At 44.4% G+C, this 26,641-nt stretch overlaps 1 protein-coding gene across 3 annotated transcripts in view; it reads right to left on the reverse strand.

The window, feature by feature from the left end:
• FXYD1 (FXYD domain containing ion transport regulator 1) overlaps positions 1-18,578 on the reverse strand; it is a 30,967-nt gene extending 12,389 nt beyond the window's left edge. The window contains exons 1-2 of one of the 3 annotated variants that reach the window (XM_042440493.1): positions 18,444-18,578; positions 526-590 (exon numbers count right to left, since the gene is read on the reverse strand). In XM_042440493.1, coding sequence (XP_042296427.1) covers positions 526-583 — 58 coding nt within the window. In that variant the 5' untranslated portion in view covers positions 584-590; positions 18,444-18,578. Of the gene's footprint in view, positions 1-525; positions 591-9,425; positions 9,481-9,537; positions 9,790-18,443 lie in introns of those variants that run through there. The other 2 variants (XM_042440492.1, XM_042440494.1) reach the window with 2 other exon arrangements.
• Positions 18,579-26,641: the final 8,063 nt, after the last annotated feature.

The following is a 26,641-nucleotide window of genomic DNA, read 5'->3' on the forward strand; positions in this document are numbered from 1 at the left end:
GCAAGGAATATTCATACGTGGTTTTGCCAGTTCCTTCCTCTTAAATATAGCCTACAGCACCTGATATTCCTTGGTGGTCTCCCATCGAAGTACTAACCAGGGCTGACCCTACTTCACTTCCAAGATTAGCCTGCATCTGATGCCTTTAGGGTATTTAGGCCATATTAATAGATGTTACTAATAAAAAACAAATTAATAAACACATAATATTAAGAATAGATAAAAAGAATAGATATAGATGCAATTGACAATAAGATTAATATCACTTCTAAATGTTTGTAGGCTCCTAATGTATCCCAGCTTACATGCATATTCAATAACAGTATACAATCCTTACCTGTGCTTGGTCTGCTTACAGCCTATGTGCTCTTAATATCTCAGTGTCATATTTATTATTAATTATGTATTAATAATACATTTCATATTAATTATTTTCAGTTTTGAAAATGTTTTGGTCTAGTGCTGTTATACATTAATAAGTGGTAACGTAAATGTGTTTTTAGGCTACACACACTCCAATCTTACCTGCAACTGTAGAGCCTATCAAGATCCCACAGAAAGGAAGAATGATCCACAGGTCCATTTCTGTCCTGAGGAGACAGAAGAGAAATCATAGTCAGATAGCTGCCTGGGGCCAAGGAGATAGGGCTGGCTATACTCTGCTTTTAACCTCCGCATCCCATCAGCCTGAACAATCTTAGGCGGGTTACAGACTGCCCATTTGGGGCAGGCTGCACCCACCCCTTTCCCCGGTGTATCGGGGCCTCAGTTGTCAGAATGGCAGCCGCTGAGGCCCTGATCCGCCGCTTTTCAGGCTGCGGGGAAGCAGCAAAATGCTGCTTCCCCGCAGCCTGAAAAGGGGTGTCCCTGGGGCTTCAAGCCCCAAGGACACCCCGCGGCGGCAGGGAGAAGGAGAAAGGCTGCGCCCAGCGGACCAAACCAGGAAGGAGCTCCGAAACGGAGCTCCTTCCTGCTCCGTGGAAAGGGCGCACTAAGTGCCCTGGCTTGGAGCAAGGACATCACGTCCGCGCTGCCCCGTATAGAGGCGGTGCAGTCGTTATGTCCTCATGGCGGCGGCCGTGCAGAACGGCCGCTGCCATTTTGTGCGCTAGGGTTAGGGGGTGCGGAAGCACCGCCCCTTCCTAACCCTAGTACGCGCTCCGCACGTACTAAAGTGCCCGTCTGTAATGGGCCACAGTTAATGTGGGGTAACAATTCACCACCATTTTGTGGGCCATTTCTTGTTGAGGAAATGTGCCTTTAAGCACCTCCCCATGGTTGGCTACATCCATGAGACAACTATATGTGAGCCAAAATGTTCATCCAAAGATCAGTGGACCATTCTCACTGCCTACTTATAGCATTATGAGTCTCTATTGACTGCCGTAGCGGCATCCTGGGCCCTTCCACACTGCAGAATTATAAATGCTGTGATTCCACATTAACTGCTATGGTTTCATTCTATGGGATTCTAGGATCTGCAGTTTAGGGAGTGGTATTTAGACAACCAGACAGCTCTAGGGCCACACCAGATTACAAACCTCAGGATGCAACTAGGGCAGTTAAAGGTGAACACAGTACTATAATTCTGCAGTGTGAAATTATCTCTTATGCAATGCCACCGTTAACAGTTTGGTCAAATATTAGAGACCTCTGGCTGAGAATTGTAAATACCCTTCCTTATACTCCTCTCTGTACTGTACTTGGTTGAAACATCCTAAAGCCACCAGATTCTGTCTGATCTTGGAAGCTAAGCAGAGTCAGCCCTCATTAGTATTTGGATGGGAGTCTGTCAACAAATACAAGGTGCTGTAGGCTATATTTCAGAGGAAGGAATGACAAAAACACCTGTAAATATTCCTTCCGTAAGGAAACCATATGAAATTCATGAGGAGGTTGACAGGGGACTTGAAGGCAGACATGCGTGCACCTACACCCACTGTATATCCTAGGATTCCATATGATATTACCATGGCAGGTAAATGCTGAATCACAGCACTACAGTTGTGTAGTGTGGAAAGCTCCAGGAGGGGTGCTGGATAGAGATCAAGACTACCATAGCCAAATTGTGGCATACATTCAGAGCATAATGCATTGCACACAGACTGCATCTTGTTGCTCCATTAAATGTTTAACATCTTTGGACTTGAAAGTTCTCTTTGGTGTTTCAAGGGACGGAGGCGTTGTGTGTCCTCCCTCAACTCACCCTGTTTGGCTGCTATCTGCTTTGCATGGACAGCATGTCTGCTAACCACAGTAGGGCCACTTCTATGAAGAACCACCATGGACTTCTCTTTATGTGATGAAATAGCACCATTTGGGAGGGAGCTGTGGGGAATGGGGCAGATGCATAGCTTGGAAATGTTTTGGGACTGCAAAAGAGATGAGGCTTAGCTGTAGCATATATCTTAAGCCTTTCTCTTCATATTTAATGAATGCAGGTTAATATTTTGGACTCATACAGGAATTTTGGTCTGGTTGTCAGCCCCATCACGATGTTATTTATGATTTCTAAAATGCAAACTTAGCACTAGATAGCGACAGTCCAGAGTCCAACTGCTGTACAAGAGAGTAGGTTATCTTTTTCTTTTTCATCCTGTTTCTTCACTAAATACACACAAAAACACACACACACACACTAGCTATTTGGCCTTACACTTTTCCAGGGTCATAATTTCCCCCATTCCTCCCTTTCTCTCAATAATCATGTTCAAAGAAGTTGCCACCTTTTTGCCTGGCAGAGTGCATGTGCTTTTAACAGCTCTACTGATCTGATGGAGTCACCAGGAACTCAACAGGCAAAGGTTCCCACATCCATTGCACCGCTACCAAGTTAAACAAAAGCAATGTGCTTTGTTTCTGCTCCTGAGGTCCACAGGATAAAACACTGGAGCCCCATAGGAACACAAAGTTGGCCGCTCTTAACAACACAAGGGCAAAAAGTATATCCACAAGGAGCGGGAATTCGGTTAAAAACGAGATCTCGGCTAAGAGCAGAAAATGAAAGAAAATGCAAGGAATTGTTTAGGGAGGGAGGAGAGAAACAACAGTTGAAAAACTGGCAAGAATTATGCAGACAGGATGAGGGGAGTGTCCAGGTTAGAAGGGCTAAGTGGAAAGGAAATAGATTGGGGAAAGGAGAGGAAATTGTTTCTGGAACAGCTGGTGCTGGAGCCATTATTTCACATCCTGAACTGGCCTCGGTGGCCCTGGGGAGGGAGGGCAAAGGCCTGCTGCCATAGCAATGAGGCTTTTAGCAATGCTGGAAACCCACTTGCCAATGTTTGCATATGATAACCTGTCTTCAGGGTGTCCAGGGCCATTTCAGAGTACTCTGCTGACTGCCTCTCCACAGGCAATGAAAGTCACCAGACTTTCAGAGAAGATCTGGCCCCACTATACCTTCTAAGGACAGAATGTATTAGGGAGCATGTGAGTTGTTTCTTCCTTCTCTTAATAAAAAAAGCAGGACACATTCACAATCTGAGGGATCATCCACATGTCATTGTTGGTTATGGAACAATGCAAGCAACCTCACTCATGCTTTGTAGGTTTGTGATTCATACTATGGAAGGGCATCATACTATGGAGAACATATTCAAAACCCATTCAAGGTATGCAGAGTTTAATCTGGGCCCATTCGCATCATACAGATTATCCTGAGTTAAGTGGGGTTTTTGACAACCCCCCCCCCCAAAAAAAACAACAACAACAAATAAAACCCTGATTTGGGTGCACACACAGACACAGAGGCTCCCAACTCATACAGAGCATTGCATCTGGCAGTTGAAGAATGGTGTGACCAAAAAGCTTCCAGATTCCTACATCAGCAGACCTTGTTCAGAAACTACCATCGTCACCAATTTATTTAATTATTTATTTCCCATTAATGCTGGAAGGGAAATCTGTCTCCTTTAAGCATAAAGCAAAGAGGCTTGCTTGGCTCAGTTATACAACTCTCTGCCGCCCTCCTAGAATCATAGAGTTGGAAGAGACCGCAAGGACCATCCAGTCCAACCCCATTCTGCCATGCAGGAAATCTAAATCAAAGCATCCCCAACAGACGGCCATCCAGCCTCTGTTTAAAGATCTCTAAGGAAGAAGACTCCGCTACACTCCGAGGGAGTTTGTTCCACTGTCAAACAGCCCTTACTGTCAGGAAGTTCCTCCTAATGTTGAGGTGGAATCTCTTTTCCTGGAGCTTGCATCCATTGCTCTGTGTTCTAGTCTCTGGAGCAGCAGAAAACAAGTTAGCTCCCTCCTCAATATGACATCCCTTCAAGTATTTAAACAGGGCTATCATATCACCTCTTAACTTTCTCTTCTCCAGGCTAAACATCCCCAGCTCCCTAAGTCATTCCTCATAGTACATGGTTTCCAGGCCCTTCACCATTTTAGTTACCCTCTCAGACAATCTGGTCCTCTTAATAAACCTCTGAGTTACAGTTTGACTGTTATCACTAACCAACAGAAAAGGAAACAGGAACACTATTGTCCACTGGCTTATTGTCTTCTCAAAAGGCTATGCTCTAACACTTTTCAATGCAAACATCAAGCTAGAGCGCTTTCTTCTGCAGAAGGCATCCAGAAGCCCTTTCAACTCCACCTTCAGCTGCCATGGTCCCATTTTATGGGAATCCAGAGATTAGCAGTTTAGAGAAGGTGACTTGAAGGCACACAGACACACACATTACGAATTCTCAACCAGATGGCTCTAGTGCCTCACCAAACTACAAATTTCACAATTCCATAGGATAAAGCAGTTAAATCATAGTTCTGTATTTGTATCCTATGAAAGAGCTCTATAGCTCTGGACATTGGGTATCACTTCTGCTCAAAACTAGGAGGAAGAAAGAACAATGCATTTTATTTTTCTTTCAAACTCTGCAATGGAATCCACTATTATAATACAAGGAATATGGACATTCAACTTGGGAATACTTTAGATGTCCACTATCAAGATGGAGACTATCCAAAAATAATTTAGGGCCCATACAGACAGGCCAAAATAAAGCTGCTTTGGAGGTATGCTGTTTAAATGATGCATGCGTCCTAAGAGGCCAGAAGCCATGCCAAAGCCATGTTCCAGTCCTAAGGACTGTGTAAATTTACAGCGCTTAATAAATAATAATAATAATAATCCAATCTTCTATTATTTTTTAAAAAACACTCCATAATAGGGTTGTCTTGTGCTCACCATAAGTCAGAAGTGACTTGAGGGCAAACAACAACGGCCTGCCCCAATTTTGAGATCTGTGGCACAGGATCAAAAGAGATGCTATGATCCACATTCCTTATTGGGAAAACAAAAAAGAATTGGATTATGTAGACAATGCACCCCTGGGGACTACTAGATTGTAGCCGTCTGCCACACCAACTAGTATGTTTCCCTTCCTCATCCATTTTGCTTTTATTTTTTCCTGTTTTTAAATCCCTCTTGTTTGTTTGCATTGCTCCAAGCAATGGCACCAGCTTTTCCCCTGCTGCTCAGCAACTGCACCCCAATCTCAGCAAGGAGCACATTCCTGGAGGTGAGGTTGCTGGGCTGCCAGGCTCACTCTTGCAGGGTCGGCTCTGCCAAGAAGGAGGCTTGAGCAGTTCTTCTTCCAGCAGCAGACTGCAATCCCAATCATTGGGCAACAGACTCAGGTCTTCCCCACTCTGCCAGCCCAGGATTCAAGTCCTTTTCCTGCCCAAGGCAATAAACAAACCAGAAAAGATGCACTCCTATCTCCACTCCATGACTGAGAACTGAACTTTACTTCAACACTGACAAGAGTGTGGGGCAGGAGTGCAGCTGGGAAAAGACACTGCCCCCAAATAAAAATTATGTCCCAAATTAATTTCCCTTCAGTCCCTGAATTTCTCACTTGCTGAGAATGAGACACTGACAATTGTTCACACTTAGAACTCTTCTACTGTATAGCAATGTTCTCCAAGAGAGGGATATGGCCAAGAATGATATGATATGATAGCCCTGTTTAAACATTTGAAGGGATGTCATATTGAGGAGGAAGCAAGCTTGTTTTCTGCTGCTCCAGAGACTAGGACCCGGAACGATCGATGCAAACTACAGCAAAAGAGATTCCACCTCAACATTAGGAAGAACTTCCTGACAGTAAGGGCTGTTCGACAGTGGAACAAACTCCCTCGGAGTGTAGTGGAGTCTCCTTCTTTGGAGGTCTTTAAACAGAGGCTGGATGGCCATCTGTCGGGGATGCTTTGATTTGGATTTCCTGCATGGCAGAATGGGGTTGGATTGGATGGCCCTTGCAGTCCCTTCCAACTCTTATTATTCTATGATTCTAAGAAACAGGAACAGCTGGGAGAACTACCACAACAAGTTTGAGAAAGTTACTTTTTTACATGATGATTCTCAAAATCCTCCCCCACATCATGGCCATGATGCTCCTATTGTGTGTGTATGTGCTTTCAGATTGCCTGTCGACTTATGGCAACCCCATAAATTTAATGGGGTTTTCTAAGTCACAGAGGTGGTTTTCCCAGTTCCTTCCTCTAAAAATGTCAGGTTCATGGGTCCTGTCATGCTTAATTTCTGTCCTTGAGCAAAGGCATGTTAATGCAGGATGATGGGGTATACGATCCTGTTGGTGACGCTGGGAAAATAAAAGATTGTTTTTCATTCACAGCCTGACATAATGAGCAAGTGTATGAAAAGGAAATATGAGCTGCAAATTAGAAGGTGGTTCTTGTGGAAAGCTGTGGCTTGGTAATGGCAAAAGAAAGAGGGGTAAGACCTGGGAAGATGGTAGGTTTTGAGTTGCTGACAAATGGGATGAAGGTTTTTGTAATGGGTGAATTGTTTGGACTCTAAGTATACTGTGTAACTGGGAAAACCTTTCATTCTGGCAAACAATTATGTACTTTGATCAGCTCTGCCTTCTGAATAAAGCTTTTTTGAACCGGCTGATGGCTTGTATTCCCGGAATGGAGTTAGCCTGCACAATATAGAAATATAGCCTACAGCACCTGGTGTTTGTTGGCAGAATCCCATCCAAGTAACTTGCTCAGCCTCCATAATCAGGTCGGACCTGGTGCCTATATTTAGGCAAACTGATGGTCTTGCACAACTGAGAATCTAGTCTTGTTGAGGAGATTGCTTCACTCTGTCTAACAGACTCTGCATCACCTGTCCCATTATCATTCTCTGATGAGAGTAAATAGGGTGAGAACAAGCAAACAAACCAAAAGCAAGATGTAAAAATGTAGACTGTAACCTATTGTTTGGCTATTATGAGAAGTAACCATGAGATGTTTGAATTCCATCAAACAAATGACTCAGACTGTCACTCCACTACTGAGATCCAGAGGAAGAAGCAAGGTTGAGCAAAGTAAGGTATCTTGCACCCAGTGGTCCCAAAACACCACGTTACTTCTCAGATCAGGTACCACAAAGCAACTTGACTGCTTAAGGGTGAAGTTGCAGGTGGGAAAGGCCAATAGATCCGAACCATGTCTGTTACTGTTAATCTGACACTCGCCCTGTTCTGTATCAGGCTGAAGAATATCTGGCCCTTCAGGTTGTGATGGAGACTTGTCAGCCCAAAGAGCATGGCTATTGCTATCAGCTTTGGCAGAAACACCAACTGTGCCACTTCCTAGAATTGGAGGACCTAAAGATGGTACTGGACATGCTGGACTTCTCAAGGTTGGACTTTTCCAAAGCACTGTACATTGGGCTATCTTTGTACCAAGTCCAGAAACTCCAACTGGTCCTGAATATAGCAGCCAGACTGATTACAGGTACAACCAGGAGGGAGCACATTACATTGATCTTAAAACCACTCTACTGACTGCCAATAAAATCATTCTTTTGACTGAGCAAAGTACAAGGTGTTGATTATTACTTTTAAAGCCCTACATGGTTTGAGTCCCAGTTACCTATAGGATTGCCCTCTCCTGTACAATCCATCCTGTACCCTCAGGTCCTTTGGGAAATATCTGTTCCAACCAGCTAGGACCAGATTGGCAATAGTTTCCCAGAGGACCTTTTCATCTGCTTCCCCAGACTGTGGAATGATCTGCTGGAGGAGATATGACAGCTGAAAAGGCTGACTGCATTTAAAACAGCATTAAAGACATATTTCTTTGGCAGGCTTACCCAGTCCATTTTAAATCATGACTTTTTAATTTTAAATGTACTCTTATGAATTATTTTAATGGTTTTATGTAATTTAACTGTGGGTTTATATGTTTTAATTGTGTTTTCTATTTTAACATGCTGGACCTCACCTCTATTGTTAAACTTGTATGCAGAAAACATCATAAGAATAATAGATTTAGACTCAGGAGTGAAGAAAAGAGGAAGGAACATCAACTATCTTACATATGCAGATGACATCCTATTACAGTGGGCCCTTGGTATCTGCTGAGGTTTGGTTCCAGGACAAAATACCAATATATATGGATATTCAAGTCCTATTAAATACAGTAGTACAGTAAGCTTGGAGATGTCTCATCCAAAGGATCGCCATGAAGCAGGGCCAAGGAGATGCAGGAAAGGCAAGAAGTAAATAAAAATTGTTGTTATTGTTGTTGCTGCTGCTGTTGCTGCACAGGAGGATCATGGGCAACACATCCCTCCCCATTTCACATTACTGGAATGCATCAGGGACCCATGTCCACCATCCTAAATTCTGTGAAAAGCAGACAGAATACAGCAAGCAAATCAACCCCTTCCATTAATGCCTCTGCCCTACAAAGTACATTTTTAAATACTCTCTTGACTCTCCTGAGCTTTTGAAGAGTTGTGACACAAGTTGCTCTGGAGCCAGTTTTTGACTCCTCTCCTCTGCCTCATTTTGTACAATCCACGGTCATCTTATAGCAGAAGCAGACAGACTTCAGGTTTGTGGAGTTGCCTTAGGAGAACCCCCACCTAGATCTACCAGCTACTGGAGCCTTTTCAGACACTGAAAAGAATTCAAAATTCTGAGCCCAGGAATTTGGTTTGAGTGCCAGAACTAAGGCAGAGCACACAAAACAGTTCACTCCCCAAACTTTTCAGCAGGATAATGTAAGGGTGGAGAGGGGGAGGGAAGGTCTCATTCTGTTGCTTCTAATGGTAAACAACTGGGAACCAGAAAACCTCCCCACTGCTTTACAGCAAATCCCTCAGAGATCAGTTGGGAAATCCAGAGCCATCTTACTGCCCAGCCTTGCTTGGCTCTCGTGATGGCCTCTAAATCCAGGACCTTTGCTATCACAGCTGTGCCTGACTTCATGGAGCTCTGCCAATGAACGGAACAATATTATTCCATCTGTAGACTGGATCACAGCTTTGAAAACTCTCTTTTGAAAACTCCCTTTTTGGATGATAACTCTCACATTCCACGATCCAGATACCGCTGGGGGATTCTGAGAGTTGTAGTCCAAGAAATAACCCTTCCACATGCCAGACATACCTTTCGAGGGCCCTGCCCTATTTCAGTGTCCTTTGAGATCACCTTGTCAACTATCTCCCACCAACCACCTACCCAAAAAGTTGTGTTGCTCCCCCTTCATGCGTATACATACCCTTGCAACTACCCTCCAGAAGATGTCCTGCTTGGCCTCGCTGACGTTTCAGGGGGAAGATAACCAAGAGTTGGAGAGAGTTCAGGGAACGGGACAAAGTTTTATCAAAGCAACAGCACTGGCTCATGGCAGAGGGAGATTATGGGAGCTAAATTAGTCTCCTTTGGCTCCAGGACAACAGGGAGGGGGGAAAGAAGCACCATGCTGCTGAACAGAAGGTGCAGCTGGGAGGGGAGCACAGGCGGAAAGAGTGAACTGGATCAGATTGCTCTCTCCCACCCACTCCCACCCCAGCCAAACCAGGCAGGCTTGCAGATAAGGCTAGGAAAGGTACCAACCCCAGCATTTGTTTATTTTAACTAGCTAGCTGCAGACGTCTGTTGTCACTCATTTTTGATAAGGTGGCAGCCTGAAAGGGAAGCTAGAGAGGAAGAAGAACCAACTCAATGACCGTTACAGAGAAAATCTTGCAGCTGCAGTGCAGTAGCATTTGCTGTTGCATGCATTTGGCTTTTAAAACTTATGTGGAGGGGGGGATAGAGATGAACTAAAGGGGGGGGGAGAGTTTTAACCTTCCTTCCTCCATGTTGCAGTCTCCACAAAACCTGAGAGCCAATGCGCTGTGATGGTTAGGGTGGGAGAATCCCTTCAGGCTGGGAGTGGAAATCAATTTCAGAGAGGTCTTCAGGGGCCAGATTTGTAGCTGTTGCAAGAGCCAAAGAGAAAAGAGTGAAACACATAAAACCAATAATACTGGCATATTTTAGCTTCATTCCTCCCATGCTCACTGTGTCCTATTTACATGACATAGGGCCAAAACCCCAAATGAGGTCCAGACTGCACCTGATTTGGGGCGTCATTCCTCTAACCAGTATTTAAGTAACTCACCTTTTGCTACAGGTTTTTGTCTCTCTTCTCAGAGATGACAGCGATCGCCTTCACTTGCGGTTCCTGTGAGCCTCCCAGTGCCACCACTGTGGGCACAAGTTGCTCTGAGGTCATGATGAGGCACCCAGCATCAATAACATGGCCGTGTGTCTCCTTCTGACTGCTACAAATGGAGAATGCATAGGACAGTAGCCACCCATCATTCACTGTGAGAGCCAAAAACCCACAACCAAAGAGAGCACGCAGGGGAGAAATGAGCACCAGAATACCTTGGAGTATTCTGGCAAGTGAAGACGACACTAAGATTTGGAAAGACACTTCAGTCTTTTAGAATGGGGTTTTTAAAACAGTAGAAAAGCTGAGAAGCTGTTAAAACTAGTATGGGAAAGTGGAGATGGAGATGAACTACAAGGTGTGTATACCTTGTACATCATCTAGTGATGATGTTATGGGTGAAGGTTTGTAGCTTTCTGAAGATGCCTCATGGGCCAGACTGGTACTCCTTGGAGCGCCAGGTTGACACTATGGCCTCAGGTTTCCTAGCCTTAAGTCAGATTGCTGTGCAAGGATTGCGAAGGCTAGGGCTGTTAGATTCCAAGCCAGAACCTAGCACCTCTTCTCCATTTCTCAAGATGAGGGAGAGAATCTAGGGGCCACAGCACACCCTTGACAAGTTTAAATGTGTGTGTGTTCCTCACTCCTTAGAGTTGGTATTTTTATTTTGGAATTGCACATTCTGTTCAAGTACAGCTAATGCTTAATATCACATGCTTAACTACAATATCAAGACCATTCTTTATAACACCTCCTCTGGGAGATCACCAGACCCCACCCCGGGATATCATAAAAGGGGATAATTCTTAAATCTAGCTTTTGGCATTTTAGGCTTGGGGCCTGAGACAGTCCTCACCTGGAATACTGTGTTTAGTTCTAGTCACCATAGTTCAAGATGGATACATTCAGAGGAAGACAACCAACTATGAGGAAAATTTTAGGGAGTTGAGAATGTTTACGTTGGAGAAGAGAAAAATGAGAAGTGATAGGATATAGCCATCTTTACATATCTGAAAAGATGTCATGTAGAAGATGGAGTGAGCTTTTCTGCTGCTCCAAAGACCAGGGCTGAATCCACACTGCAGAAATAATCCAGTTTGCCACGACTGTAACTGCTATATTTCAATGCTATGGAATTCTGGGAATTGTAGTTCTGTGAGACATTTAGCCTCCTCTGTCAGAGAGTGATGGTGCCACAACAAACTACAATTCCCAGAATTCCATCGCATTGAAATACGGCAGTTAAAGTGGTGTCAAACTGGATTATTTCTGCAGTGCAGATGCAGCCTAGAACGTGAACCAATGCATTCATATTACAAGAAAATAGATTTCATCTAAATCACATGAAGAACTTCTAGAATGTAAAAGCGGTTCAGCAGTGGAATGGAAGGTGGAGGACTATCCTTCTTTGGAGCTCTTGAAACAGAGGTTGGGTGGGCCTCATTCAGGAGTGCTTTAGTTGCCCATTCCTGTATGTATGCCAATCGGTCAAACTAGATGGCAGTTGACAATGGTTGGCAGTGATGTAGTGCAACCCAAGGTTGCAAGACAGGCATGTGATGGTGATGCACAATAGCCACCTCCTTCATGCCTCCTTGTTTCCTTTAAATTTAGCTACGTCCCCCACTGTTGGGTCTTGAATGGGCAAGTAAGAACCTACCTTTACAAAAAACCTGTTCCTTGTGGAGATCAAAATGGCTAGAACTGACCTGCTGATACATATAACCCCAGCTGACTGAATTGTTAAATTTATCTATTTGTTTATCTGTTTATTTGTTTATTCTCCTGGGGTGAGCGTGGCCGTGGGGACCGTCAGGATGGGCTCAAATGCTGAAAAATGTATTCCTAAACCACTGAGAGCGGAGTTATGAGAATAAGAAATGACAAGTTGTTCACTCTCTTTTGTTTGCTGCTGACCCATATCTCTTATATCTTTCCATTATTAAGATTGTATAGATGGGGGAACAAAACAGCAATGCATGTTCCTAAGGAAGACAAGAGAAGAATACAGAAAAGCTCAGCTGCAAACCCTTTTATGGAACCCCCTCCCCTGACTTGTTGTTTGGCAGCACTGTCTAAATATACCAAGGTTGGCAGGATGCTGGAGTTATAAATATCCCCCATACTCATCCCTCGTGGCATCCAGCCCTGCAGCTCTACCGGGGTTCAAGCCAGTACAGAGTTCTCCCAAAGAAGGCACACAGCCACGAGAGGTTTGCACAGCCAGTTAAAGGACAAATACCACGTGCCATTTAAAAAATTCAGGGACTGGAGAACACTTTCTGGAGATGGGTTGGGAAGCAGCAGTTAACACTGGCATACGATTACTTCTTTATCACTTCTATTCTTGCTTCTTCCAATCAGTTCAATACAAAGCTCCCCTCTTCCTTGCTTTATCTTCACAATGACCCTGTGAGGTAGATCAGGCAAATGACCCAAGATCATTCAATGAGTTTCATGGCTCAGGGAGAGCTTGGCCCTGAATTACCCAAGCCTTAATCTCCCCAAGTCTGCACCGTATTGACTCTAATTCCCATTCCTCAAATCCCAAACCAAATAACCAAACAAAAACACCCATTTAAAACAACCAACCATTGCATTTAAGCAATGGAATTTTACCAGCAGCAGCACCTGTTAATCCCATTTAAAAACCATGCCAATTGGTGCAATTTGACGAAGGTGAAAAAACATACCAGCATCATCTAAAAGGCCTGAGCAATTGCAGTTACACTTAATTAACTGTAGTTAATGACATGTAAAATAGTTACATCAATTAATGAAGTAGATGGGTTCCTGGATGTTACTTCTGTAACATAGAGAGAATAGGGACTGGTTCCTACATCACAAAAAGAAGAGCAGGTCTTCACAATTCTCCCAATGCTAATACTGCTTTAAAAATGTGGTTACACAGAGGACAGGAGAAATGGGGGACATAAAAAGGAGCTTCTCTGAGACCTTGTTAACCGAAGTATGTCTGTAATCCTCTCTGTACAGGTGTTCAAAGATAGAGGTCTTGTTGTATAGATGAAGGATGCATCCTTGCATCTATCCCTATCTCTCCCTTGCATGCTTCATCTATACAACAAGCTTTACCAAGGGGCAAACTGTGGCCTGTTACAGACTGCCAAAATAAAACTGCTTCTAGTCTCTTTGGAGGTATGCTATTTAAATGACGCATGGGTCCTAAGAGTCCGGAGGTTGTGCCAAAGCCACACTCCATTCCTAAGCGCTGGAGTGCAGCTTTGGTGCAGCTTCCGGATTCTTAGGACGCATGCATCATTTAAATAGCATATCTCCAAAGAGACCCGAAGCAGCTTTATTTTGGCAGTCTGTAACAGGCCTGTATTTCTTTAAAAGGGCGTATTTACCTATTTGGGGCACACTAATATATCCTCCAAGAAACACCAAATAGACCTGACAAATTAATGAATACACACATGGGGTTTATCACAACCCATCCCAGTTTGATATAGCTTAGTAGTGAGAGGGATGGACATGTTCAGAGATACTTTGTACATGGGGCAGGATGGGATTTTGACAACAAAACAGTTCCCAGGACTGGTTTCATCTCTATGGGATGAGGAGCAGAAGTAACTTTCCCTGGGTTTACACAATGCTGTTCAACACTACGCTTATTCCTACAAAACATGGAACAATTACTCTTTTAACTTTTCAAGCAAACTGTCTACCAGCAACCAAGTAGCATCTTACTATAAGGCTGTTGACTGTTCATAGGAGAAACTAAACAAAGTATGATTTGTAATAGCAAATAAAACAATGTAAAAATTAATGCAGTTCAGTGGGTAGGAAAATTGCATTTTGCCCATGAAACCTGCTTTCAGATCCTACCTCCATCGCTGATCCTCTAAGCAGCATTGGAGAAAATGCTTTTTCTAAACCTCAGCATGGAGTCAGTCGTTTTTTTCGCTCACAGTTGTTGCAAAGACTATGGAACATTTTGTACATCAGAAGTGCTACAAACATGATTAGCAACAGAACAGTTTGGGCTGAAAAGATGACATCTCTTGGGAGTAAACAAGTCTTTCTGATAAGGAAAACATCACCAGTTTAATGTACAGTCAGCTCTCTGTACCCATGGATTCAGCCATCCACAGCATGAAAAAGCAAACCTTGATTTTGCCATTTCATATAAAGGACACGAATTTACTATGCCCCAGTATATGTATAATTGGAGTTGAACAGCCACAGATTTTGGTATCCATGGGGAGTCCCAGTACCTTCAGATACCAAGGGCCCTTTATAAAAGAGCGAGCCAGTTTGCAGAGATCTGGGAAGACGTATATATCCAATTACATATCCTGACACACATGTTGGTTTGATCTGTCACCATGATGAAAATACTAATTTTGGTATGGCTATTTATTTATTCCAGTCTGTGAAGATATGAAGCTAGTCGATTGCCTCGATTTGGCAAAACAAGTTAGCTTAAGACAAAAGATGGATCTCCAGGTCTCAATTTACATTGCCCTTATTTATACCATTTCAAATTTACATTTCTCCAGAAATATATAAATAAGATTCTCACCCACAATGCATTAGATGAGCAAGCAACTGTAGTCGGTGTTGCTGTAAGGAAGGAGAGTACAGTGCGCCCTTTTTTTACGGGGGTATCCGTTCCAGACCCCCCATGTTAAAAAAACCACGTATGCTCAAGCCCCATTGAAAGTAATGGGGTTCATGCATGATGTGGTGGTGCGGTGACGCAGCAGCATGCGCACGCCGCCCCTTGCGGCTCCCTTGCAGCTTTCAGCATATGCTAAAAGCCGTGTATAGTGCATCCGTGTATAACGCGGGCGCACTGTATAAGGCAGTGTTGGTGAACCTTTTAGAAACTGAGTGCTCAAACTGAAAGATGTTCCCGCACTGGGTGTCACCCGGTGCCAGGGAGTGGGACTTCCACTTTCTGGGTATGGGACTTCTGTCTTCTGGTGGTAGGACCTCTAGTGGTGGGACTTTCGCAGAGACAGTTGAGGAACTGGGAGGGCAGGAGGGAAGACCCCACCTTCCGCATGCCCTCAAAAATGGCTTCTCATGCCTATCTCTGGCATGTGTGCCATGCATTTGCCACCACGGGTATAAGGAGTAAGATGAAACTTGACTCTTGCCAACATATGGAATAAGGAGTTTCCTTCAACTGCTTAGAAGGGAGCATGGCAGGGAAGAAGAAACTGGATTTTTGCTGTCTTTGGAGGATGGGTTTCCGTTGCCTGTTTAGAAGAGGGATGAGGAGAAGAAATAAACTTAATTCATGGAGTTTTGCTGTGACTGGAAGGGGATTCCTAGAAGAGAGGGGCTAATCTAGCTTGGAAAAAGGTACATTCTGGTGCTTTATGTTTTGAACATCTTTAAAACTAAGGAAGGCAAGTGCAAACCATCTCTGAACAAATCTTGCCAAGAAAACCCTAGGATAGGTTCAGTTTAGAGTCACCATAACCCAGAAACAACCTGAAGGCACACAACAACAAAACTGATGATGGGCTGAATACAATCACCTTTTGTGGCTACTTCAGTTCCATAGGAACACATCTCTCTTGTCACCAATTATTCCCTATGGTTATGGCTCCCCAAATTACACTGTGTATACAGGAACGCAATTCCAACATAAAGACTTGCCTGTATCGTCATGCATGTTGCTATTGTTCCCCTTTTACAGATGGAAAAACTGAGGAAGGAAGCTAGCTGCTTACTCCAAGCCCACCAGTGCATCTAGGTATACATGCCGGATCGCATAAGGCAGTGTGTTCCAAACTTCTGGAACTTCTCAAAAGTTTCCCACAGCAATTTGCTGAAGGCTCCCCAAAAGAGTATTGTGACACATATCCCATGGAGTTCCTGCATGATGCAGATGATATTGGGAAGCATGCCCAGGGAAATTAGCCAGATCTTGCCCAGAGCTTGGCACGCTTACTGGGTTCATTACTGCCCCCCTCTGGACTGACCAGACAGCAATGCTCTGCCTTAAAGTGCATAGTTTAAGAGACAACTGGTCATGGAAGGCAAGGTGTTTTCTGGAGATGTTCATCCAGTATTACTCGCTTTGACATGGAGGAATTTCTAAGACATTGGAAAATCCCAGGGTTTCAATGAACATGCAAGAGCGGGCCTGCAAGATCAGACCAGAGGTTCTTCTCTAGGCTAATGCTCTCTTTCCCACTGTGGCCAATGAGGTACCTCTGGATAGCCAACAAGCAAGGAAGGCCAGGAGCCTCCCTCACTATTGCATCCCAAAGACTGAAATTTGCTGCCTATGATTTCTTCATTGGAGAAATATTCATGGTACAATGGTGGTGAAATACAGTCTATGGCCTGTTACAGACTGCCAAAATAAAGCTGCTTTGGGTCTCTTTGGAGGTATGCTGTTTAAATGATGCATGCACTCTAAGAATCCAGAAGCTGCACCAAAGCTTCACTCCAGTGCTTAGGAATGGAGTGTGGCTTTGGTGCTACCTCCGGACTCTTAGGACCCATGCATCATTTAAATAGCATACCTCCAAAGAGACCCGAAGCAGCTTTATTTTGGCAGTCTGTAACAGGCCTATGTCTCCCTAAATTTTGGCACGAGTTCTGTCACTGCAGAATAATGGGTAGCCCAATGTGTTCATGTAATAAAACTTTTGCTATCACCTGACTTTCCCATGAGTGGAGAATATTGTATAACCCTGTGCTGTTTTTGCCATCCCAATGTCCCATGTTTGTCTCAGGGAAATATGGTCAGCCTAGGTATAGGCCTTGTCCGCACAGTGCAAACCCTGGTTCTGGGTACTCCAGATGGCACCCAGCATATCCTGCACTAAGAACAGATCACAACAGGGTTCAAACAATTTTTAAACATGTCTCCTCTGTTTCTATGCCATGCCAGCTGTCTTCTTACCCTTCCTGCTACTGGGGATGAGGGGTGTTGAAGTCAGGCCTGCCTGGACAGCACCAGGTTGGAGAAAGGTATCCTAGGGGGGGTCTGGTTAATGTCAGAGACTTAAGTGTTAGTATGGGAAGTGACTGAGGACACTGGCTCACCTTTTCTCTTGCAATATCAGCAACATTCCCAGGAGAATGCATTCTGAACTCAGGTCACTTGTGGGAAATGCTGTGTCTCTTTTTCACAAGCCATAACATTTGAAAATGAAATTAGTGTATAATTAGTTGATGAGGCATTTTCAGTCACAAGATGTGGTGACCATGTGTCTTAGAATCACAGAATCATAGCGTTAGAAGGGACCCCAAGGGCCATCCAGTCCAACCCCCTTCTGCCATGCAGGAACTCTAAATCAAAGCATCACCATTGACAGATGGTCCTCCAGCCTCTGTTCCGGGTCCTGTTCTCTGGAGCAGCAGAAAACAAGCTTGCTCCCTCCTCAGTATGACATCCCTTCAAGTATTTAAACAAGGCTGTCATATCACCCCTTAACCTTCTCTTCTCCGGGTTAAACATCCCCAGCTCCTTGAACCTTTCCTCATAGAGCATGGGTGCAAGCTCCAGGAAAAGAGATTCCAGCTCAACATTAGGAGGAACTTCCTGACAGCAAGGGCTGTTTGACAGTGGAACACACTCTCCCTCCTTGGAATCTTCCTCCTTGGAGGTCTTTAAACAGAGGCTGGATGGCCATCTGTCAATGGGGATGCTTGGATTGGGAGTTCCTGCATGGCAGAAGAAAGAGGAGGGGGCTAGTCTGGATCAGGGCCCTTCTTGGGTCTCTATGGTTCCTTAGAGGTCTTTAAGCAGAGGCTGGATGGCCATCTGTTAATGGGGATGCTTGGATTGGGAGTTCCTGCATGGCAGAATGGGGTTGGGCTGGGTGGCCCTTGCAGTCTCTTCCAACTCTACGATGTTCTAATGGCTTGTCAGGGCTTCCCCTGTTCTCCACTCCGGTACTACAACGCACTACCATTCCCAGAATTCCAGACCATGGAGCCGAGAGTTCCCCCCATCTCCCCCCCCCCCAGACCTTAGTCCTCTTGTTGTCCGGAGGGCCCCCCTGGGGTCAGTCACTCAAGGCTTCCTCGGCTGCAGGTCTCCCTTCCTTCCCCTGAGTCTCGAGTGGGACGAAGCCTTGCAGCCCGAGAGGAGGAGGAAGGAGGAGGAGAAGCCCCGCTTCTGGGTGGAGCTCGGCCCCTGGTCAAGCGCAGCCCCCAGAGGACCAGGCGTCCCCACGAGACGGACTGACACGTGTACAGCCAGAGAGAGGCTGCGAAGGCCATGGTTCCGTCCGCACTGCAACAATGGTCCGCTTTGGCACCGCTTTGGCTGCCACGCCGCCCTGCTGCTATGGAGTTCTGGGATTTGTAGCACTGGCTGTCGAATATAGTTTGGAGAAGGGCGTCCCATGCCTCCACAGCCCCGCCTTCCTTATCTGTCAATGGTGTGTGTGGGGGGGGGGGGGTTGAGGCCACACTTCAACATTAATCCGGTTTGGCCACCCCCTTTAGCTGCCATGGAATTCTGGGAAGCCTTGCTCCACTCTGGGGCCACAATATAATACAAGCTTTGGTTGCTTCCACACTGCAGAAATGATACGGTTTGACAGACACCGCTTTAGCTGAGTGCTGTGGGATTCTGGGAAGAGTAGCTCTGCTCTGGTGGCACAACGAACTACAGTTCCCAGACTTCCCTAGCATTGAGCCGTAGCCATTTTTCAAAAGAAGTGTTTGAAAGTGTTTTTATCCTGCGTCTCTTTTGGGAAGAAAAGTGGCATGAAAATGCAAGAAGTAATAAAATAGCAGTTGAAGTGGTGTCAAACCGGATTATTTCTTCAGTGCGGATGCAGTTCCTGGAGAAGGCCTGGACACAGCACTCTTTCTCCACATGTCTTCCTTTTAGACCTAAAGGCCAATTCACACTGAGCAGTAGCCAGACTGAGAACTGGAGAGGGCTCCTGTCCCTTCCATGGTTGTGTAAGAAGTGGTTACAGTTAGAATTGTATAAGCCATTATATTCCCCATCACTATGAGAGCTGGACAGTGGGAAAGTGCATAAGAAGAACATCCATTCATTCTTAGGGCCCGTACAGACAGGCCAAAATAAAGCTGCTTCCGGTCACTTTAGAGGTATGCTCTTTAAAAGATGCATGCCTCCTAAGTGTCCAGAAGCCATGCCAAAGCCATGCTTTAGTTCTAAGGACTGGAATGTGGCTTTGGTGCGGCTTCCGGACTTTTAGGACACATGCATCATTTAAACAGCATACCTCTAAAATGACCAAAAGCAGCATTATTTTGGCCTGTCTATATGGGACCCTTAGAATCACAGTTAGAAGAGTCCAACTATCTGCCATGCAGGAATACACAACCAAAGCGCACCTGACAGATGGCCATCCAGTCTCTGTTTAAAGACCTTCAAAGAAGGAGACTCCATTGCTCTTCAAGGAAGTGTGTCCCACTGTCAAACAGCTCTTACTGTCCAGATGTCCTTCCTAATGTTTCCGTGGAATCTGTTTTTCTGTAGTTTGAATCTATTGCTCCTTATTTTATTCTCTGGAGCAGCAGAAAATAAGCTTGCTCCCTCCTCAATATGACATCCCTTCAAGTATTTAAACAGGGCTATCATATCACCTCTTAACTGTCTCTTCTCCAGGCGAAATATCTCCAGCTCCCTGAGTCTTTCCTCATAGGTCACAGACAACCACCAAGAGTAGTTGCCAGACTGAAAACTGGAGAGGACTTGTGCCCCTTTCATGATTGTATAAGAAGTGGTTAAAGTTAGAATTCCCCATCGCCATGTACGGATGCAAGAGCTGGACAGTGAAGGAAGTGGATCAGAAGGAAATCAATTCGTTTGAGATGTGGGGCTGGCGAAGAGTGCTGAGGATAACATGGACAGCCAAAAAGACAAAGAAATGGGCCCTAGAACAGATCAAGCTTGAACTCTCCCTGGAAGCCAAGATGACTGCATTGAGGCTGTTGTACTTTGGCCACATCATGAGAAGGCATGATTTGCTAGAAAAGACAATAATGCTGGGAAAGATGTGCGTTGTGTGCCTTCAAGTCATTTCAGACTTATGGCGACCCTAAGGCAAACCTATCATGGGATTTCCTTGGCTATGATTCTGTGATTTGTTCAGAGAAGGTTTGCCATTGCCTTCCCCTGAGGCTGAAGGTGTGTGACTTGCCCAAAAGGTGGGTTTCATGACTGAGCTTTGAATCAAACCCTGGTCTCCAGAGTCATAGTCCAACACTAAAACCACTAGTAGGGAAGTAGAAAGAGAGGATCTCACACTAGATGGGTAGACTCAGTTAAGATTGCAATCTGAATCTGCAGGACCTGAGCAAAGCAGTGGAAGACAGTGAGTCTTGGAGATGTCTCATCCACAGGGTCACCATGGCAGCTAACAACAACACCAAAACAAGTAGTTTGAGCATCAAGGTACAACTGTGGAAATCAGGATTTGAATCCCCATTCCCGCATGGAAACCCACTGAAAATCCCATAATAGCTTCACTTTAGGGTCGCCATAAATCTGAAACAATCTGAAGGCACACAACAACGAAAGAAGAGGGGATTCCTGCAGGTGTTGCTTGTCACCTAACCAGATAACAAGCAACACTTGCTGAAATCCACCATCTACACAACCATGAAATGTCCAGGAGGAACCTACTTCAGTTTTCACTCTGGTGATCCTAACCAGGTGGTGCTTACAAGGTATATGGCCCGTTGTGTCATCTGAAGGTAGGTATGGGAGGCTTTGTATGGGGGACTCAAGGGGGGTCCAAAAACACCACACCTTCTCCCTCCCAGCCTAGTGTTGCTTTACTCGCAACTGGGTATCACCCCTCTCACCACCGCACTCCCCTAGTAATGCCACTGGTTCTTGGATGACTGCAAATTGCCCAGTAACATACTAGTCCCATTGCAATTTCTACCCATGCCATAGTTTTAGCAAGACCGAATCGTACACTCCAGTAGTCGAATTGTATCCTGTGCTTTTCAAACCTTGTATCTGGTTCACTTACTCTGAATTAGTTGAGTAACAGTTGTCTCCAAATTCCTGCTCATAGCCACGAAGTATCTTCCTATCCATAAACAGAGATACAGTAGAAGCGTCCCTTGCAGGGTTACTACCAGGACCTTTTAACCACGGAGGACAATAATGTCATCTGCCACCCACCACTGGCTTCCCATTCCATCTAAGCATAGTTACCATTCTTACAATTGCTTGGTCAGAGGTGGCTGAGTGAGAGTGGATTTTCTGTCTCGAGATATCATTGTTTGCCATCCATTTCTTTTTGCCATGGCTTTGTTTTGAATGGACAATTCAAGCTTATTAGCATTATAAAACATCTGCTCTTTTAGAAGAGATGAAAATAGCCCAGTTTGTTTTGCTGCCTACATTTTTGATTCTCCTTGGGAATATCATAGAAGAGGCTCTCATGATGAATAGCTTTTCTTCCATATTTATCAGCACATCGCTGCATAAACATGCTGATTTTTTTTTTCTCTGGAGGGCTGGAGAGAAATGAGTTTCCTTTTAAAAATTACTCTTTAGCCACCCTGTTGAGTCCTGTACTAAAGTCACACGCATTGAGTGACCTTGAGTGCGACTTGTGCACCAGGCACAGCACAGCCAACGTATTAGCAAACACTTATCCAAGTGTACTATAGAGCTTTTCACATTTTCACATCAGATGTGAGCATATATTTCCTTTGACACATGCTCAGATTCACTGGAGGGAAAGAAATTATTGAGCTTATTAGCCTGTGAGTATTTTAACCTCAGCATAAAGCATCCAGACAACGTCTTAACTGCAATTATACTGACAGGCCAAGAAAGTAAACTGGCTTTGGAAAGGAAGATTAATGTGGCTCCAGGCCATCGCTGTTATTATCACCCATCGCTTGACATAGTTTTTCTGTTTCTAATGGCTGCAAAGTGGCTGCAAAATAGACATTCAGTCAGAGCTTGGGAACCTTACCATGCGAAATGGTGGATTCAGGGAACTGTAGTCCAAACAAGTAACCTTCCCAGGGTCTGTCTCCATGATCTGTTACCACTGTACCTAGAGTTCAAAGATAAAGCCATGTTAGTCTATAGAATCAATTTGTAGAGAGATCCTGTAGCACCTTTGAGACTAACTACAATAAAGAAGTTGGCAGCATGAGCTTTCGTAGACTGCGTATGCATCTGAGAAAGTAGACCGAAGTCTATGAAAGCTCAGGCTGCCAACTTCATTATATCAGTTAGTCTCAAAGATGCTACAGGTTTCCATCAGTTTCATTTACTGATCCAGTCAAGAGTCATCATCATAAGGCTTTTGCCATCAGCTATATTCAGAAGTACAGTTGAAGAAGTGATCAAATAGCTCTCTTAACACAGAAAACTGATTGAATGAATATGATTTTAATTCACATCCTTGTTACTTGCACTAAAAGTTGTTGCGCTTTTAATGGATAAACTCATTTGTACCAGAAAGGGATGTGTATATATAAGATTCACTCATGCTTGTCAGGTGATTTATGATATGACCTGAAGAGGGCAATGTATTTCCAGCAATAGAATACAAAAAGCATCCAATGATGATAGGAGATGGCTCTCCAAATGTGGGCCTTCTTATGTGGTGGGGTTCCACTTATTGGGGTTATTTTGACACTTCTCCTCTTTTTATTAGCTGGGTTTCTGTGACTTGGATGGCAGCTCAGGAGAGATAAATTTGACATAGGAAACTTTTCCTTGCATGAAGATGAATACATAACAAAAGCTCAAAAGCAGAATATCTGTGTGTCAGGCAGTGGCATTACTAGGGTTGGCATCACCCGGTGTGGTAGCTCATGTTGTCACCTCACCATTGACCTCCTCCTATACTACACCATACAGAATCCTTATTCATGTTTCTTTATGATAATGTTATACCAAGTTAGTTTGTTGGTTTATTATTACAACCAGGTTCTCTGGTTCAGGCTATGTTTCTTATAGCTCCAAAGTTGGCAGCTTCTGGATGGCTCTTTCATAGCTGATGTCCCAATTTGGGGGAGGAACCATTGCATAAGGTGCATATAAAAATGTTGTCTTCATAATGATTTTTTAGCTGATCGTGGAACAGGTAGGAAGTGGTAGCAGATTTGAAGGTATTAGTATCTAAACAGTTCTAGCTGCCAATAAATTAATGAACATATATGCTTCAGATAACAAAGCAGATGTGTTCCTGGACATTACGCCTCTAACAGAAAATTTAGTGCCAGAGGTGAAAATTGCATGGAAAGAATAGGGACAGGTTTCTACACCACAAAAGAAAAGAGCAGTTCAACATGTTTGGGTACACTTTTAATTCAAAACTAACATAATGGACATGTGCAATGAAACAACCAGGTCAAGTGAGCCTTGCATAAGTCTACAAAAGCATTTTGAACCTTCTAGAAACCACTTGAATGTTCCTTTTGAAATGTATCCATGGTGACATTTTCTTTCACCAGCCTCCACTTTTCATATGATTTCCATTTTAGTGGCCAAACAACCCATGCTTTTTCAACATGCGGAGGGAAGCTAGTGTGGAAGGCTTCTCTTTTCTTCCCCTTTTCTCTCTGTTTTGCTGTTCTTGCATGCTCAGTAAGGGGTTCTGGAAGGGTTCTGTTCCAGGCAAGCATTACTGTTGTTGTTAACTACCTCAAGTCAACTTTGATCCCTGTAGATGAGACATCTCCAAGATCTGTCCTCATCTATTCTGCTTAGATCCTGCAGCCTTAGGCCCATGGATTGAGTTTTAACCATTTGGCATGTGGTCTTCTACCTTTCATGGCATCATTGTCATTTCTAATGATTAATTGTTCCTCATGATATGGCCAAAGTACAACAACCTCAGTTTGGTTATCTTGACTTCCAGGGAGGTTTCTGGCTTGATCTGCTTTAGGACCCATTTGCTTGTCTTCTTGGCTCTCCATGATATCCTCAGCACTCTTCTCCAGCCCCACATCTCAAATGAAGTTATTTTCTTCTTATCGGCTTTCTTCACTTCCCAGCTCTCACATTTCTACAGGATGATGAGGAATACAATGGCTTGGAGAATCCTCAATTTTGTGTCCAGAGTTATATCTTTACACTTTATGATATTGTCCAGTCCTTTCAAAGCTGCCCTTCCCAATCCTAGTCTTCTGGTTTCTTGACTGCGGTCTCTGTTCTGATCAATATTTGATCCAAATTATGGGAACTCTTTGACTGTTTCAATTTTCTTTTTATCTAAGATGAATACTTGTAGGCCTTCTGTGGTCATTATTTGTTTTCTTAGTGTTTAGCATTAAGCTTACATTGGCACTTTCCTCCTTGACCTTCAATAATTGCTCCAAGTCTTTGTTTGTTTCTGCTAGTAGTATTGTATCAGCTGCGTATCTTAGGTTGTGAATGTTCCTTCCTCCAAAGTTCACTCCTCCTGCCTCTGAGTCTAAACCTACTCTGTGTACGATACTTTATGCATACATGTTGAATAAATATATAGTATGCAGTCTTGCCTGGCCCCTTTGCCAATTGGGAATTATTCTGTTGTGAAGGCTTTCATAGCCGGCATCCATAGTTTTTTGTGGGTTTTTGGGGCTATGTGGCCATGCTCTAGAAGAGTTTATTGTTTCTCATTTGCATTTGCTGAGTCCTCATTTTGCTATTCTTCAGGACTGAGAGCCAAACTCTTTAAGGATTTCTTCTGGATAATTTTAACTGGAAAGAAGAAACCCTTAAAGTGAACCCAGGGCCCAAACAGACAGACCAAAATAAAGCTGCTTCGGGTCACTTTGGAGGTGTGCTGTTTAAGTGACACGTGCATCTTAAGAGGCCAAAGGCTGCACCAAAGCTGCGCTCCAGTCTTTAGGACTGGAGCATGGCTTTGGTGTGGCTTCTGGACTCTTAGGACGCATGCATAATTTAAACAGCATACCTCCAAAGTGACCTGAAGCAGCTTTATTGTGGTCTGTCTGTTTGGGCTCAAAGTTGGGAATGGATATGGACTGTTTTGAATTACTCTTCCCCAGCTGAATGCATTTCACATATATTGGACTACATCTCCCATCACTAGTCATGTTTACTGGGGATGATGACTGTTATGGTTCAGCTGGGTAGACTAGATGAACATCAGAATCCCACATGTATGGAGGGCATCAGAATGGGGAAGAATGTCCTGAAATGTATGCAAAGAGATCTTGCAGTACATAAGCTGCCAGCAACTTGGTCATGCATCTCAGGAAGCAGATCAAGTCTATAAAAGCTTATGCTACAACGTCTTTCATCCAGTTAGTCTCAAAGGTACTGCACGACCCTTTTGCATACTGTTGTTGCAGACTAACCTGACTAAGTATTGTTCCAGTGGTGCTGTAATAGCATGAACAATGTATCCTTTCTCTCTCTTCCACCTGCTTAGAGAGCAGTTTCAAAATGCAAGTCCTGTGGTAGGCATGGCTAGCTATTTTGGGTGTCAAGTGGGAGGTAATATCTTCCCACAAAGACAGGCATGTAGAACAGCACATTAGAAGAAAGGGGTATTTTGCCGGTCAGCAACTATTTATGATGGGAGCAGGGACGTAGCTAGGATTTTAGGAAGGGGGGGGGAAGTGCCACCATTATAAGGGGGGCTTGATGCAGCGGCGCAGCAGCACACACCATTCAATTTTTCTAAGGGGAGGGAGGTCCGGACCCCCAGAACCCCCCCCCTTGGCTACGTCCCTGATGGGAGGCCGTTCCAAAGGGAAAGGAGGTTGTGGACTAATGTCCCATGCCACACCTCACTATACTGCCCCACCTCTTAAAGTGGGATGCTGCCTGGTTTCCTCAGCAACAGTGCAGCTTATCCATACTTGTCTTTCCCTCTGAGGATGATCATTGGGAAGGGGGCTGGTTTGGCCCAGTGGATGCCAGTTGCCACCCACAAACTTGTTACACACCAAAGATGGCAAGCTTCTCTAACATATCACCAGTTCCTCAAATGCTACTTCACTCTCCATTTCTGCCCAGGGCAGTTCTTATTTTAAACAGCTGCTCTTTAAAATCTGCTCTGCTCCATCTCAACCTCCCCCTTCCCAAAAGCCGTCTTTGGAACAAAGCTTAGCTGTGTGAAGGGAAATGCCGAGGCCTGGGCGGGAATCCCAGCTTTGAGGGCGCTGGGCCAAACAGCTGGGCCCATTGTGTGACCGAGGGTTGGGCCTTTGCTCTGTGCTCTGCTTTATAGCTTGGCATTTTGGG

This window comes from Sceloporus undulatus, chromosome 9 (assembly GCF_019175285.1).
Source record: "Sceloporus undulatus isolate JIND9_A2432 ecotype Alabama chromosome 9, SceUnd_v1.1, whole genome shotgun sequence".
Taxonomy (NCBI): domain Eukaryota; kingdom Metazoa; phylum Chordata; class Lepidosauria; order Squamata; family Phrynosomatidae; genus Sceloporus; species Sceloporus undulatus.